At 31.8% G+C, this 15,958-nt stretch overlaps 2 protein-coding genes across 2 annotated transcripts; both read left to right on the forward strand.

The window, feature by feature from the left end:
- Positions 1 to 3,017: 3,017 nt before the first annotated feature.
- M406DRAFT_261987 (uncharacterized protein) lies at positions 3,018 to 3,215 on the forward strand (the record flags this gene model as incomplete). Its single annotated transcript, XM_040917483.1, has 1 exon — positions 3,018 to 3,215. A coding segment is annotated over one exon (198 nt), but the record flags the coding sequence as incomplete, so codon positions are not given.
- Positions 3,216 to 12,782: 9,567 nt separating this feature from the next.
- Positions 12,783 to 13,034, forward strand: M406DRAFT_262877 (uncharacterized protein; the record flags this gene model as incomplete). Its single annotated transcript, XM_040917543.1, has 1 exon — positions 12,783 to 13,034. A coding segment is annotated over one exon (252 nt), but the record flags the coding sequence as incomplete, so codon positions are not given.
- Between the last annotated feature and the right edge of the window lie 2,924 nt (positions 13,035 to 15,958).

The following is a 15,958-nucleotide window of genomic DNA, read 5'->3' on the forward strand; positions in this document are numbered from 1 at the left end:
TAATTCCAAAATCCTTCTATGCTTCCACCTTAGCTAGTTCTTAATCAAATATAGCTCATTTCTATTCTACATTCAATATATAATGCTTTCAATTAACTAATAAACCTGTTAAAACAAGCAGTAGAGCTATTATACTATTAACTGCTTTAATAATCAACTTATAATTAGCAAGCTTAGTCTGAATTAACTAAGCAGATCTTGAAAGCTGAATCTACTTAGAAAAGCAACTAAGAATATAACTAGTTAGCTTTAATAATAAAGCAACTCTATATTAATCAAATTGCAATAGCAAAATCCTTAAAGCTATAAACTAATACTTTCAGATAAATGCAGAATATCTCGTATAATCAAACCAAGGCTTTATAGAAGATCTTATAACTAATTAAGCATTTCCAAACTATTTCTGCAAGAAATCCTTTCCAGAGAAATGCAAATTCCTTGCAAATAAGTATTATCTATACAAGTTCGGAGAATGAGAAAGAGCAGTATTCTGAAGCATAGCAAGCAGAGATTAATAAAATCCTAAAGAAGAATGGAATTCTGTACAGATGCTACAATTGTAGATTGAAGTTTTATAAAGCTTATAAGTGCATAGAACTCCGTACTGTTATGAACTGTAGCATTTGCTATGCTTTAGCATTAGCGAAGCTAGAGTAGCATCTTAGCAATTGCTTGGAATTTCTGAACTCTAGATTAAAACCAGTATTATATAGCTAGATTATATCCGCTCGAGATAACTTCAAAGGCGGTATAATTCGTTTGATTCTTAATCTCTGTAAGGATCAGCAGCTGAAGAGTATTAAGGATTCTTGAATCTCTTAATATATTAGTCTGGTTCAAGAGAATAAGAAATAGCATAGAGATTCTGAAATAGCTAAGAATAAGATACTATAGGAAGAGATTAATTCCATTCCCAAATGCAACAATTAGTATAGAATTAATAATATTGAAATCCTTAGCAATGCTAGCGAGATTCAAGTGAGAAAGTTATATCTCACTTCAGCTCAAGCTGAATTATATCTACTAAAGCTTCCCAGTATCAATGCTATAGATGTTAAGCTTATTCAAGCTCAGGTAAATGCAGATAAAGCAAAGAAGTGCTGTATTAGAAAAGCTGAATATAATAATAATGAGATTGAAAGAGATGCAAGTGTAAGAACTATTAAGATCTCTATATATTTCGAGAATATTAGATCAGAGAAATCTAATAAGCAATTCAATAGTCTGAACAGAGAGCTAATAGTTCAAGCTATTAGTAACAAGCTCCTGAATCAGTTCCTAGATTACTTATTAAAGATCTCAGACTAGGAGATAATAGTTATATTATTAGAATGGAAAGCTTGTCTGATTTACAGTCTTCAAGAAGTTAATGCTAAAGCTCAAAAAGTTATTAATCTTAATAATCAAACCAGCTCGAACCTGTATAAGATAGATACTGCTGAATCAGCTAATTTATTGCAGCATAAACTCGAAATCTCAATGCTTTCCCAGCTTAAAAAGCTTATTGATAGTTAGATTATTAATACTCGGAATATTACTAAGTATCTTTCGAAACTAGCTTAACTACTTGCAGTTCAAGCTTTATTTCTTGTTGCTAAACCTAGCTATATTAAGCTTACTATTAACATAATTCAAGCTTTCAACAAATCCTTATTTCCTTCTATAACAGCTTCTATAACTGCTCTCAGCAGCATTCGAAATAGGAGCATTGCTTCAGTAGCATATATCCCTCTGCAGCTAGGAAATAAAGAGAATGAATCTGTACAAGCAATGCTGAATATAGATGCTGAAATAAGCTTAGTAGCTCTCTCTTTATATTCAAGCATGCGCTTATCTTATATGCTAATATCAAATATTATCTTATATATATATAATGAATCAGATATAGTGCTTGTTAGAATTCTTGAAACCGATATTTTCTGTAGCAGCTTCTCTGAATAGATAATATTCTATATTATTAATAACAGATTGATATTGCTAAATTATTTTATACTATTAGAAATGCTATTTATAATGCAAACTAAGCTTTTCTTTAATCATTTTATCTCTGGATTTCTCTATACAAGCTTTATTTTTGGAGAAGTATAACTGATTATTATAATCAGCAGTTAGAAACTTCTTAAAGGGAAGAGTTTATACAGAATTATACTAAAAAACTGAGTATTAGCAGCTATTCTGAGAAATACAGAGCTATTAGCAGAGAAGTTATTCCAGAGTAGATATTGTTGGAAAAGAGAGATATAGCTGTAATATTCATATCTGAATAAGATATTGCAGCTGTTGTAAACAAGTTAATAGTGGAACTAATGAGAAGAAAGTTGAAGGAGGGTTGCTCTATGGTGAATGAGAAAGGAGCAATCCGAGAGTCTTGCTTGTATGAAATGTACAGCAGCTAGCGCTATTCATGCTAGCTATGTTATATGGGAAAGGAAAGAAAAGATGTTTTAGGCTTAGTTAATACTCTTTATAAGTCTAAAGATAAGAAGATCAAGCTAATTAATGATTCTCAGCTTGATAGTTCAGTATCAGAAGGAATAATCGGGTGAAAGCTTGCTAAGATTAAGGAGATAAGATGAGCTTAGCAATCTACAAAGCTTATTAAGTATGATGAATAAATTGAATTCAAGTTCAGCAATCTGAATTCTGATTAGCGCCTGAGATCTGATTAGTAAGCTGCTATATAAGAGAAAAACTGTAAAGGGTTTTCTAAAGCTGAGAAGAAAATATTCAAATATATATTGAGAAATAGAATCAAAGTTCTTGCATAAGACTTTACTGAAATTAGAAAGATTATTAAGGAAGTAGCTTTCTTGCAAGAAATCAGAACTATATTCTACAAGATCTTTCAAGCAAAGCATATTCCAATCCTTAATACTCTTAAGCTAAAGTTAATAAAGCTTCTAAAATAATGTATTAAACAGAAGATTATTAAGAAAAGCTATACATTATATAAAAACAATTGATTTCTGATTATTAAAAAGAATAGTAGCTTATGCTTAATTAATAATGCTTAAAAGTATAATAAGCATAGCTTTAAGAATGCTTTTATGCTGCTTGCTTTAGATGAATTCTCGGAGAAGTTTGCTATATACAAGATTCTTTTACTGCTCAACTTCTTTTTCGGATATAATCAAGTGCAACTGCATTCTAATAGCAGAAATATAATAATCTTCTTAATGCTCTTAAGCTTGTTCAGAATGTATACTTTATTTTAGAGTGCTATCAACTCTGTTGCTCAGTTTATAAAGATAATGATTAGACTTCTGTATGATCTTATTTCTTATATATGCTAGCTTTTTCTTAATAATATTTCTATTTGTAATTTTATAATAATCTATGAAAATAAAGAGATTCCAAGCTTTTCCGAAGTATATAGATATATTGCTAAGTATATCGGAAATCTTAATAAGATTCTTATAAATGCAGAGCTAGCTGAAGCTACAATCTTAGCATTCAAGTTAGAATAATGCTAAGTGAAAGTTGATATAATTGATTATATTGTTAGTTTCAGCAAATAATAATCTTAGAACAGAAAGATAGAAAAGCTTCTAGCTTGAATAGAATATAAGAATATCAAGAATATCCGCTCTTTCATTGAACTAATTATCTATTATATAGCTTGGATTTGAAATTTCGCAATTATTGCTTAATTACTCTATAATCTTCTTAAGAAAGATGCTGTATGGAGATAGAAGAAGGAATAGAAAGAAGCTGTTGCTATACTTATTCAAATGCTTATATCTCATTCAGTTATTATTTCAATTAATTATAGCACTGATATTAGAAAGATTATTCTTATGATAAATATAAGCTTATTGAGCTGAAGCGCTGTACTAATGCAGATAATAAAGGATAAATGAAAGCTAGTACATTTTGTTAGCAGAATCTGAATAGTTGCAGCACAGAAGTACAATGCTACTAAGAGGAAGTATTGCGCTGTTCTCTATGCTTTACAGTCTCTTCAGTAGCATTTCTATAATTGCTATTTCATTCTGGAAACTAATACTTGCATTCTGGTAGATCAACTTAATGAAGAAATAAATAATATATCTAGTACTCTTCTAAATAGATGGGTAGTAGTGATTAAGATGTTTGATTTTACTATTAAATATATTTCCGAGTTAAAGAATTCTATAGCTGATGCTCTTTTTCGATCTTTATATTTAATGCTATCTAAGAAAGATGAAGATAGCAATATTAAGAACTGGTATAATGCTCAGCTTAATAGTATAAATTCAGATAAAGCTGATTTAGTATTACTGCTAAATTCAATTCTTTAGTAAATAGAATAGTTAAAATAGTATGCAGAGTTCTTATACTACAGAATCATTTTATTAAAACTCTTTAAAAGGAATTGCAAGAACTTTATAATAAAGATATTAAAATATTAAATACTTAACTAAGCTCTATAGCACTATACTAATGCGAAACTCTTATGCTAATAAGTAGTAAATAATTCTGATCTTTATTGCTAAATTATTAGAGAATATTATGCTAAGTTTGAATATCGAGATTAAGATTCTATAGTAGCTTGTATCAAGCAACTCTATTACTGAAGAGATCTCTGAATAGATATAGCTAATGCTATCTTGGATTATAAGAAGTATACAAAGTTCGATTCAAAGATATAAAAGAAAAAAGTAATTCTAATCCTTTCAAGTTAACTCTTTATAAGAATCAGCATTAACATTCAATATATAGCTGAGAATAGCAATTACAGATATCTTGCAGAAGCTTGCTATAATCTGATCAGCTATATACTTACAAGACTTTTTAAGAAAGCTACAGCTGCAGAAATGAGAAAGTTTATTTTGAAAGAGATTATTCTTGTATTCAGATGCTCTTTCAAAATTATTATTAATGAAGGATCAGAAAACAAGGCTGAGATAGCTAAGATTATTAAAGCTCTTGGGATTCTGCTTATTCAGATCTTCAGTTATAATTCTCATACTCAAGAACAAGTAGAAACTAATCATCTTTTCTTAGCAAGTACTCTTGCTAAGCTAGCTAATACTCAACTCTGAAAATAGAAGTAATACTTGAAACTTGCACTTTTCGCTGAAAGGATTATAATCTGCTAGTTGCATGAATACAGCTTCTTCTATTTGATTTTCAATTAGAAGCTGCTTATTCCAATTGAAACTGAAATCTCAATATAAAGAGTTCTTATATAAACTGAAAACTAATCCTCTCAGAAAGCGTTTGAAATATGATTAAGAATAATTGCAGCTAAGGAAGATGATATGCAGAAGGCAATTAAAGCTATTTAAGCATACTATCAAAAGATTGCAGCTAAAAGTCAAATACAGAGTTTAATACAAAAATCTCAACTGAATATCGAAGATCTTATGCTTATTTATAATTATATCTGGAAAATGAACTATTTGCGCAATGCTAAGATCTCTTATAAGTAGAAAGATTCATATCTAATTACTCAGATCCTAGATAAATATACTTATAAGCTCAAGACTACAGACAGAGTTCTGCTAAAAAGCATATATTCAGCTACTAATCTCAAAAAGTTCATATGAAATATGAATAGTATTTGGGAATTCGAAATGCTTATACTCTGAGAAGAAGATATCGAGCTTCAATCTAGCTAATTATTAGCAGAAAAGCTAGATTCGATAAGAGCTCTTTAGCAAAAGAAATCAGATAACAATATTCTTGAAGTTCAGAAAGCAGATTCAAGCAATAATGCTACATTCTGGATTCCAGATATTATTAAGCATAATTCTATGCTTAGCTAAACTAGTTCTGATTCAGAAACTATTAATCTAGCAATTGAAGCGAATAATGATGCTAAAGATGGAAATAGAGTTAGTAATAGTAAACATTTCATACAGGCAGCAGAGAAGGAAAAGCAAGAATAGGAAAAAGCAGATAGAAGTAAGATATTTATACTAATTCCAACTAAATCAGCATTCTTAGCTTGTAGAGGAGATTGATTTCTTTCTATTCATATTTCCTTTTTGTTTGCAAAATACGTTTTCTTTTCATCTTTCCTATTCCATCTTATATATTTTGCTGAAGAAGAAGGAATGAAGTATTGTTTGCTACTACTTATTACAGAATACTGTAAATCCACCTAAAAATTTCAAAGCATTCAGCATAGAGTATGTTAATCAGCTCTAAAGCTATTTTCATTATTCAAAAATTGCAGTATATTGAAATGCAATGCATGAAAAATGTAGAGCGCTAAAGAAATACTGCAATCTATAAAAACTTCTTACTTTTATATATTATTCTTATTATCAGAATATCTATAAATATCATTCAATAGCTCTTTTCTTATTCTATCCAGATTCATATTATTTATATTATTCGCTAAAGAATCATTATTAAAAACAGAGAAAGAATCTTAAGACTAAATAAACTTAGCTTGTTTCTCGATATAAGATCCTACTATAGCCTTGCTCTTGCTTTTATTCTTGCTGCAAGATACAGATTGTAAAGCTGCCTGCTCAGACTCAGATATTCTCTTCTTAGAAGCAGAAAGAGCAGTACTCTTCTTGCTGATCTATGCAGATAAAGTTAGCAATAATATTCTTAAGTATTGCAATCATAGTTGATTATAAGATTCACAGTATTCTATAAGTATTACTTTCTTAGCATAAGAGGAACTTATTTAATCTGATTATATATAATATCTTTATTCTGCATAAGCTTGTATTAAGCTTTAATAATATGCTTAATGTTGATATTGGAGTTAACTTAAGAATCTATCTTGATTATATATTGAGAGCTAAGTTAGTAAAACAAATACTAATGCTGCAAGAAGAATAATAATTAGTATATGCTCAAATCTAATCAAAGATATTGGAATGAAAATCTTATTTATATACTGCACTTTTTAATACAAGAGAAGTTTTTGATATAGTTATATTCAGATTCTGTATAATAAATGCAGTTGCTGCACTTTCTATTAAAGAAGCTTTTTATTGAAATGTATTCTAGGAAAAGCTAGTTAATATTAATCTACTGCTTCTATATAAGCATGCAAGCAGTAGCATACTGATAGGAATAGCAATTGCAAGGAACTAAGTTATACTGATTATAGAACTGAATAAGAAGGGAATTTACTTGCTTAGAGCAGAAGAAGATGCAGATAAAATATTTGCTAAAGAGCTTTCAACCAGCTTTATATATCACAATAGGATTCAGTTTAATAGAATCCTTATTATTCAGCTTTGTAAAATGAGCAGCAAAGCTAGAGCTTAGCAGTAAGTTGTTCCAAAACATAATATTGCTTTGAATATCCTAAGAAATATATATCAAGCTAAGATTTCTCTTGATAGTATTGAAGTTTGTAATATCAAGGAAATCAATATAGATATTCTTAAGCTAGTAATAATTGCTGCTCTGAGAAGAAGGAACTGAAGAAGAAAACTAGATTCAGATCTTGTTAATCTCTTGAGGAGCAGTATTTATCCATAAAGAGAAAACAGCATCAGTAATGATTCGAGACATCTTGAGTATGTTGCAGAGCTGAGCAAGGGAAGGTTGATAGAAGGAGAAGTTGTTATATGAAGAATGAATTGAAAGGCAAGATAAACTGAGGGAGAGGTTGTTGAACAAGTTTGCTGAAGATTAATGAGATAGCAATAAGTAATAAATATATCCAACTGAGTTATCACATCTTCTATTCAGTCTATTGCTGAATAGCTTCTATCTAGCTAAGGATGAAGCTGTTTGCTTTATAACAAACGGAAAGCAGTAAATCACTTAGGTAGTTGCTAAGCAAGATAAATTAGCTATTTCATCTATACTTATAGCCAGCTATTCTTCCTCCTCCTTCAACTTCTTCACAATCACCTTTCTCAAGCATATACTGTTGTGGTGGCCAGGGTGGTAGTCTGTGAGACGTGGAGTACAGTGGGTTAAGGGTTCTCATACATATAAAGGATACCACTCACTTTTCAAATTCTTTAGCTATAAGCAACAATAAAGCATTCTTTCTCTTCTTTTCAATTTTGAACCCTTTGGATAGGTCTAAGACAGGTTTTTCACCCTGTTCTTGTGCTCGTGTGGCCTTAGTTTGCTGTCCTCATCTGCACAGGCACGCTTGGGTTGCACGAGCTCTTGCCCATTGCTTCAGCAGCTGTTTGTTCCTTTTTCTTTCGAGAGCGACGGCGCCCTAGTTCTGATTCAATGGTGCAGTGAGTATGGACTTAGCTATTCAGGCTGGTAGCTCAGAGCTGTTTGCGTTACAGTTTGTAAGGATTAGTAAGAGCAGCAAGTTTACTCTATGAACAGGCGCACTCTTTTTCCCTGCTAAGCTCTTTTATTTCCTTTATCTATCACGCTTATACAACAGGCTGTACATTATGTCTGAACTCTGAATCATGCCTAAGATCTCTCGTAAAGAGGAGATGAGTGAATAGAGAAGGAGTAGTATGAGTTCTGGTTGTAAGCTAGTAAACGATGTATTAAGCCTGCAGGCTAATATTATGAAGAAATGAATTCCTTTTTCCAACATTTCCTATATTAATCAATAATTCTATATAGAAGCTGATATAGCTCAGATCTGTATAAGCTGCAGCGGAAAGTTTAACTATATTGAATATGAGTTTATAGTTAAATTACAGAATAGAATGCTTTTGATAAATAGTATTCTGTAAAGAAAAGTAGCATAATTAACAAGATCTATGCTTCTTGCAATAGTCCGATTAGCATGCTTTATCTGGATATATCTAGCTACATTGATTCTTTAAATCAAAAGCTTGCTAATTGTATTATTTCAAAAGCGAAGAATATAAAGAGATAAAGATAAGGAACTATCAATGCATACGAGGAATAGAGATTAAGGATTATAACAATATTATCCAATATCGAACTTTAATCAATGCTTTATACCTAATCAGAAATACTTCCATTGATTAGCAAAACTATTAATAAAGGAAATCCCAATGCAGCACAGAATAGCTAACTCAATCCCTTGTTATTCATCACAAAACAGACCTCATGCACGCTCTACTCACAAACTGAATCTCCCTCAAGCATCTAAACTCTCTCGATCTCCACAGTATTGTTTTCCGCAGGATATGGAAAGCATTTCAGCTGTAGCGCTCTCAACTCAAGAATCTCGAATCAGGAAGGCAAAGAAACATCGGAAGAAGTGATAACCAAGAGGGAAGATAGCCTTCACATTTAAGAGCTCTTCCAATCAGATATCCAGTTCAGCCAACCATCTAGCCAACAACTACTATAATCAGAACTTCAGATTCCCCTCCTACAGTAAGCTTGCTGGTGATGAGTTGATATTATTTGCTCATATGGAAGTCTCCTTGTAGCTGAAGCAATTCGATTGGTAGCATCAGATCAAAGGGATTGATGATACTCAAGTACTCAACTTTATGAAAAGCTTCTGTATAGATATAATCGTTGCTAGAGAAGTAGAGAGATTTATTACAAGTGCTAAAACTTGAAATGAATAGAAAAAGCAACTATTAGTTACTTATCGCTCTTGAAATCATTTCCAGATATATATTTCTGAATAGAAGCGCCTGAATATTATCAACAACCGTTTCATTATCGATGCTACTAGCTTCTAATTATTCATTGTGAACTATGATAATGCTCTTACTCATCTTAAGATTAGAAACAGTTAATCTATAGCAGAAGTATAGATAAAGCTTTCTTCAATCTGAATCAAGCGCTTTCAAGCTAATCATGATATTACTGCTGAAAGCATTAGCAATAAGAAGTAGCCTTATCTTATGGAAAAGCTATTGAAGATTCATCATAAAGCACTCCAGGAGAAAACTCAAGATCAACTTGCCTCTGATGCTACTAATCTTCAACTTTATTAACAAGCTCAATTCCAAGATTCTTCTATACCTCCATCTCAGCTAGTTCTTAATCAGATATAGCTTGTTTCTATTCTATATTCGATGCATAGTGCTTCCAGTCAACCAATGAACCCATTGGGATAAGCAGTAGAGCTATTATACTATCAATCGCTTCAATAGTTAATTTGTGATTAGCAAGCTTAGTCTGAATCAACTAAGCAGATCTTGAAAGCTGAATCTACTCAGAAGAGCAACTAAGGATACAACTAGTTAGCTTTAATAATAGAGCAACTCCGCATTAACCAAATTGCAATAGCAAAATCCTTAAAGCTGCAAACTAATGCTTTCAGACAGATACAGAATATCTCGTATAACCAAATCAAAGCTCTACAGGAGATCTTACAACTGATTAAGCATTCCCAAACTGTTTCTGCAAGAAATTCTTTCCAGGGAAATGCAAATTTCTTGCAGATGAATGTTATCTATATAAGTCCGGAGAATAAGAGGGAGCAATACTCTGAAGTATAGCGAGCGGAGATTAATAAAATCCTGAAGAAGGATGGAACTCTATGCAGATGCTATAGCTGTAGATCGAAGTTCTATGAAGCTTATGAGTATATAGAACTCCGTATTATTATGAACTATAGCATTTGCTATGCTTCAGCATTAGCAAAGCTAGAGTAGCATCTTAGCAATCGCTCAGAGTTTCTGAACTCTAGATCAAAATCAGTATTATATAGCTAGATTATATCCGCTCAAAATAATCCTAAAAGCAGTATAATCCGTCTAATTCTCAATCTCTGTAAGGATTAGCAGCTGAAGAGTATTAAGAATTCTTGGATCTTTTGATATATCAGCTTGGTTCAAGAGAATGAGAAATAGCATGGAAACTCTGAAATAGCTAAGAATAAGATACTGTGAAAAGAAACCAATTCTGTTCCCAGATGCAATAATCAGTATAGAACTAACAATATTAAGATTCTTAGCAATGCTGGTAAGATTTAAGTGGGAAAGTTATATCTTACTTCAGCTCAAGCTGAACTATATCTACTAAAGCTTCTTAGCATCAATGCTGTGAATATTGAGCCTGTTCAAGCTCAGGTAAACGCAAGTAAAGCAAAGAAGTACTGTATTAGGGAAGCTGAATATAATGATGATAAGGTTGAAGGAGATGCAAGTATGAGAACTATTAAGATCTCTATACATTTCGGAAATATTGAACTAGAGAAATCTAACAAGCAATTCAATAGTCTGGATAGAAAGCTAATAGTTCAGATTATTAGTAACAAGCTTCTGAATTAGTTCCTAGATTATTCATTAAAGATCTTAAGCCAGGAGATAATAGTTATATTATCAGAATGAAGAGCTCGTCTGATTTACAATCTTCAAGAAGTTAGCTCTAAAGCTCGAAAAATTATTAATCTCAATAATTAAACCAGCTTGGATCTGCATAAGATAAATACTGCTGAATTAGCTAATTTATTGCAGTATAAACCCGGAATCTCGATGCTTTCCCAGCTTGAAGAGCTTATTGATAGTCAGATTATCAACACTCGGAATATTACTGAGTATCTTTCGAGACTAGCTCAATTATCCGCAGTTCAAGCTTTGTTCCTTATTACTAAATCTAGCTATATTAAGCCTACTGTTAATATGATTCAAGCTTTCAACAAATCCTTATTTCCTCCTATAACAGCTTTCATAACTGCTCTTAGCAGCATCCGAGATAGAAGCATTGCTTCAGTAGCATATATTCCTCTGCAGCTGAGAGGTAAAGAGAATGAATCTGTACAAGTAATGCTGAATATAAATATCAAAATGAGCTTAGTAGCTCTCTCTCTGTATTCAAGCATGCGCTTATCTTATATACTAATATCGAATGTTATCTCATGCATGTATAATAGATCAGATATAGCGCTTATTAGAATTCTTGAAACTAATGTTTTCTATAGCAGCTTCTCTGAACAAGTAATATTCTATATTATTAATAACAGATTAATATTGCCAAATCATCCTGTGCTATTAGAAATGCTGTTTGTAATGCAGACCAAGCTTTCCTTTGATTACTCCATCTCCGGATTTCTTTATACAAGCTTCGCCTTTGGAGGAGTACAACTGATCATTACAATCAGCAGTCAGAAACTCCTTAAAGGGAAGGATTCACACAGAACCACACCAAAAAAACTGAGTGCTGACAGCCACCCTGAGAGATGCAGGGCTATTAGCGGAGAAGTTGTCTCAGAATAGATATTGTTAAAGAAGGGAGATATAGCTATGATATTCATACCTGAACGAGACATTGCAGCTATTATGAACGAGTTAACAGTAGAACTGATGAGAAGGAAATTGAAGAAGGATTGCTTCATAGTGAATAAGGAAGAAGCAACTCAAGAGTTTTGCTTGTATGGAATGTATAGCAGCTAGCGCTATTTATACTAGCCACATTGTATAGGGAAGGAAAGAAAAGATGTTTTAAGCCTGATTAATACTCTTTATAAGCTTAAAAACAAGAAGATTAAGCTAATTAATGATTTCCAGCTTAATAGTTCAGTATTGGAAGAAATAATTGAATGAAAGCTTGCTAAGATTAAGGAGATGAGATGAGCTCAGCAATCTACAAAGCTTACTAAGTATGATGAGTAGATTGAACCCAAGTTTAGCGATCTGAATCCTAATTAGCGCTTAAAACCTAACTAGTAAGCTGCTATGCAAGAGAAAAACTGTAAAAGGTTTTCTGAAGCTGAGAAGAAAATGTTCAAATACATATTAAGAAACAGAATCAAAGCTCTTGTATGAGATTTTACTGAGATTAGAAAGATTATTGAAGAAGTAGCTTCCTTGCAAGAAATCAGAACTATACTCTACAAGATCTTTCAAGCAAGGCATATTCTAATTCCCAATGCTCTCAGGCTAAAGTTGATAAAGCTTCTGAAATAATATATCAAATAAAAGATTATTAAGAAAAGCTATACATTATACAGAAACAACTAGTTTCTGATTATTAAAAAGGATGATAGCTTATATCTGATCAATAATGCTCAAAAGTACAATAAGCATAGCTTCAAGAATATCTTCATGCTGCCTGCCTTAGATGAATTCTCGGAGGAGTTCATCATATGCAAGATTCTTTCACTGCTCAACTTCTTTTCCGGATACAACCAAGTGCAACTGCATTCTAATAGCAGGGATATAATGATCTTCTTAATGCTCTTAAGCTTGTTCAGAATGTATACTCTACTCTAGAGTACTACTAACTCTGTTGCTCAGTTTATAAGAATAATAGTTAGACTTTTATATAATCTTATTCCTTATATATGCTAGCTTTTTCTTAATAATATTCCTGTTTATAATTCCACAACAATCTATAGGAATGAAGAGATTCCAAGCCTTTCCGAAGTGCATAAGTATATTGCTAAGCACATTGGAAACCTTAATAAGATTCTTGTAAATGCAGAGCTAGCTGGAGCTATAATCTCAGCATTTAAGTTAGAATGGTGCTAAGTGAAAATCGATATGATTGATTATATTATCAGTTCCAGCGAATAATAATCTCAGAACAGGAAGATGGAAAAGCTTCTAGCTTGGACAGAATGCAAGAATATCAAAGATGTTCGCTCTTTTATTGAACTAATTGTTTATTATACAGCTTGAATTTGGAATTTCGCAATCATTGCTTAATTACTCTACAATCTTCTTAAGAAAGGTGCTGCGTGGAGGTAAGAGAAGGAATAGAAAGAAGCTGTTGCTATACTTATTCAAACACTTATATCTCATTCAATTATTATTTCAATTAATTATAGCACTAATACTGAGAAGATCGTTCTTATAGTAAATGCAAGCTTGTTAAGCTGAGATGCTGTATTGATGCAGATAGTAGAGAATAAACGAAAGCTAGCACGTTTCGTTAGCAGAATCTGGATAGTTGCAGCATAGAAATACAATACTACTAAGAGGGAGTATTGCGCTATTCTCTGTACTCTACAGTTTCTTCAGCAGCATCTTTATAATTGCTATTTCATTCTGGAAACCAATGCTTGCATTCTAATGAATCAACTTAATAAAGAAATGAATAATATATCCGATGCTCTTCTGAATAAATGAATAGCAGTAATTAAGATGTTTGATTTTACTATTAAATACATTTCTGAATCAAAGAATTCTGTAGCTAATACTCTTTCTCGATCTCTATATTCAATACTATCTAAGGAAGATGAAGATAGCAATGTTAAGAACTAGTATAATGCTCAGCTTAATAGTATGAATTTAGATGGAGCTGATCTAGTATTATTGCTAAATCTAACTCTTTAGTAGATGGAATAGTTGAAACAGTATGCAGAGTTCTTATGCTACAGGATTATTTTATTAAAACTCTCTAAGAGGAATTGCAAGAACTTCATAGTAGAGGCATTAAAATATCAAATACTTGACTAGGCTCTGTAATGCTGCGCTGATGCAAAACTCCTATGCTGACAGGTAGTAAATAATTCTGATCTTCATTGCTGAATTATTAGAGAATATTATGCTAAGTTTGAATATCGAGATTGAAACTTTATAATAGCTTATATTAAGCAATTCTATTACTAGAGAGATCTTTGAATAGATATAGCTAATGCTATCTTGGATTGCAAGAAGTATGCAAAGTTCGATCCAAAGATGTAAAAGAAAGAAGTAATCCTGATCCTTCCAAATCAACTCTTTATAAGAATCAGCATTAATATTCAATATATAGCTAAGAATAGCAATTACAGATATCTTGCAGAAGCTTGCTATAACCTAATCAGCTATATGCTTGCAAGATCTCTCAAGAAAGCTACAGCTGCAGAAATGAGAAAGTTCATTTTAAAAGAGATTATTCTTGTATTCGAATGCTCTCTCAAAATTACTGTTAATAAAGAACTAGAAAACAAAGCTAAGATAGCCAAGATCATCAGAGCTCTTAAGATTCTGCTTATCCAAATCTTCAATTATAATCTCTATGCTCAAGAATAAGTAGAAGCTAATCATCTTTCCTTAGCAAGTGCTCTTGCTAAGCTAGCTAATACTTAACTTTGGAAATAGAAGCAGTACTTAAAACTCGCACTCTTTGCTAAAAGAACTACAATCCGCTAGTTGCATAAATACAGCTCCTTCTATTTGATTTTCAGTTAGAAGCTGCTTATTCCAATTGAAACTGAAATCCTGATATAAAGAGTTCTTATATAAACCGAAGATTAATTCTCTCAGAAAGCGTTTGAAATGCAATTAAGAATGATTGCAGCTAAGAAAGATAATATACAGAAAACAATTAAAGCTATCCAAACATACTATCAAAAAATTGCAGCCAAAAGTTAAATACAGAATCTGATACGAAAATCTCAACTAAATATTGAAAATCTTGTACTTATTTATAATCACATCCGGAAAATGAGCTACTCATGCAATATCAAAATCTCTTATAAATAGAAGAATTCATATCTAATTGCTCAGATTCTAGACAAACATGCTTATAAGCTCAAGATTACAGATGAAGTTCTGCTAAAAAGCATATATTCAGCTACCAATCTCAAAAAATTTATACAGAATATGAATAGCATTTGGGAATCCAAGATGCTCATGCCCTGGAAAGAAGATATCAAGCTTCAACCTAGCTAATCATTAGCAGAAAAGCTGGATTCGATGAGAGCTCTCTAGCAAGAGGAACCAGACAACAATATTCTTGAAATTCAGGAAACAGATTCAAGCAACAACACCACATTCTGAATTCCAAACATCATTAAGCACAACTCTACGCCTAGCTAAATCAATTCTAATTCAGAAACTGTTAATCTAGCAATTGAAGCGAATGATAATACTGAGAATGGAAATGAAGTTGGTAATAATAAACATTTCATACAAGCAGCAGAAAAGAAGAAATAAGAACAGGAGAAAGCAGATAGAAGTAGAATGTTTATACCAATTCCAACTAAATCAGCATTTCTAGCTCGTAAGGGAGGTTAATTTCTTTCTGTTCATATTTCCTTTTTATTTGCAAAACACATTTTCTTTTCATCTTTTCTATTCCATCTCATATATTTTGCTGAAGAAGAAGAAACGAAGTATCGTCTGCTACTACTCGCTACAGAATACTGTAAACCTACCTAAAAGAATTTCAAAGCACTCAGCACAGAGCATATTAATCAGCTCTAAAG

This window comes from Cryphonectria parasitica, assembly GCF_011745365.1.
Source record: "Cryphonectria parasitica EP155 unplaced genomic scaffold M406scaffold_6, whole genome shotgun sequence".
Lineage (NCBI taxonomy): Eukaryota > Fungi > Ascomycota > Sordariomycetes > Diaporthales > Cryphonectriaceae > Cryphonectria > Cryphonectria parasitica.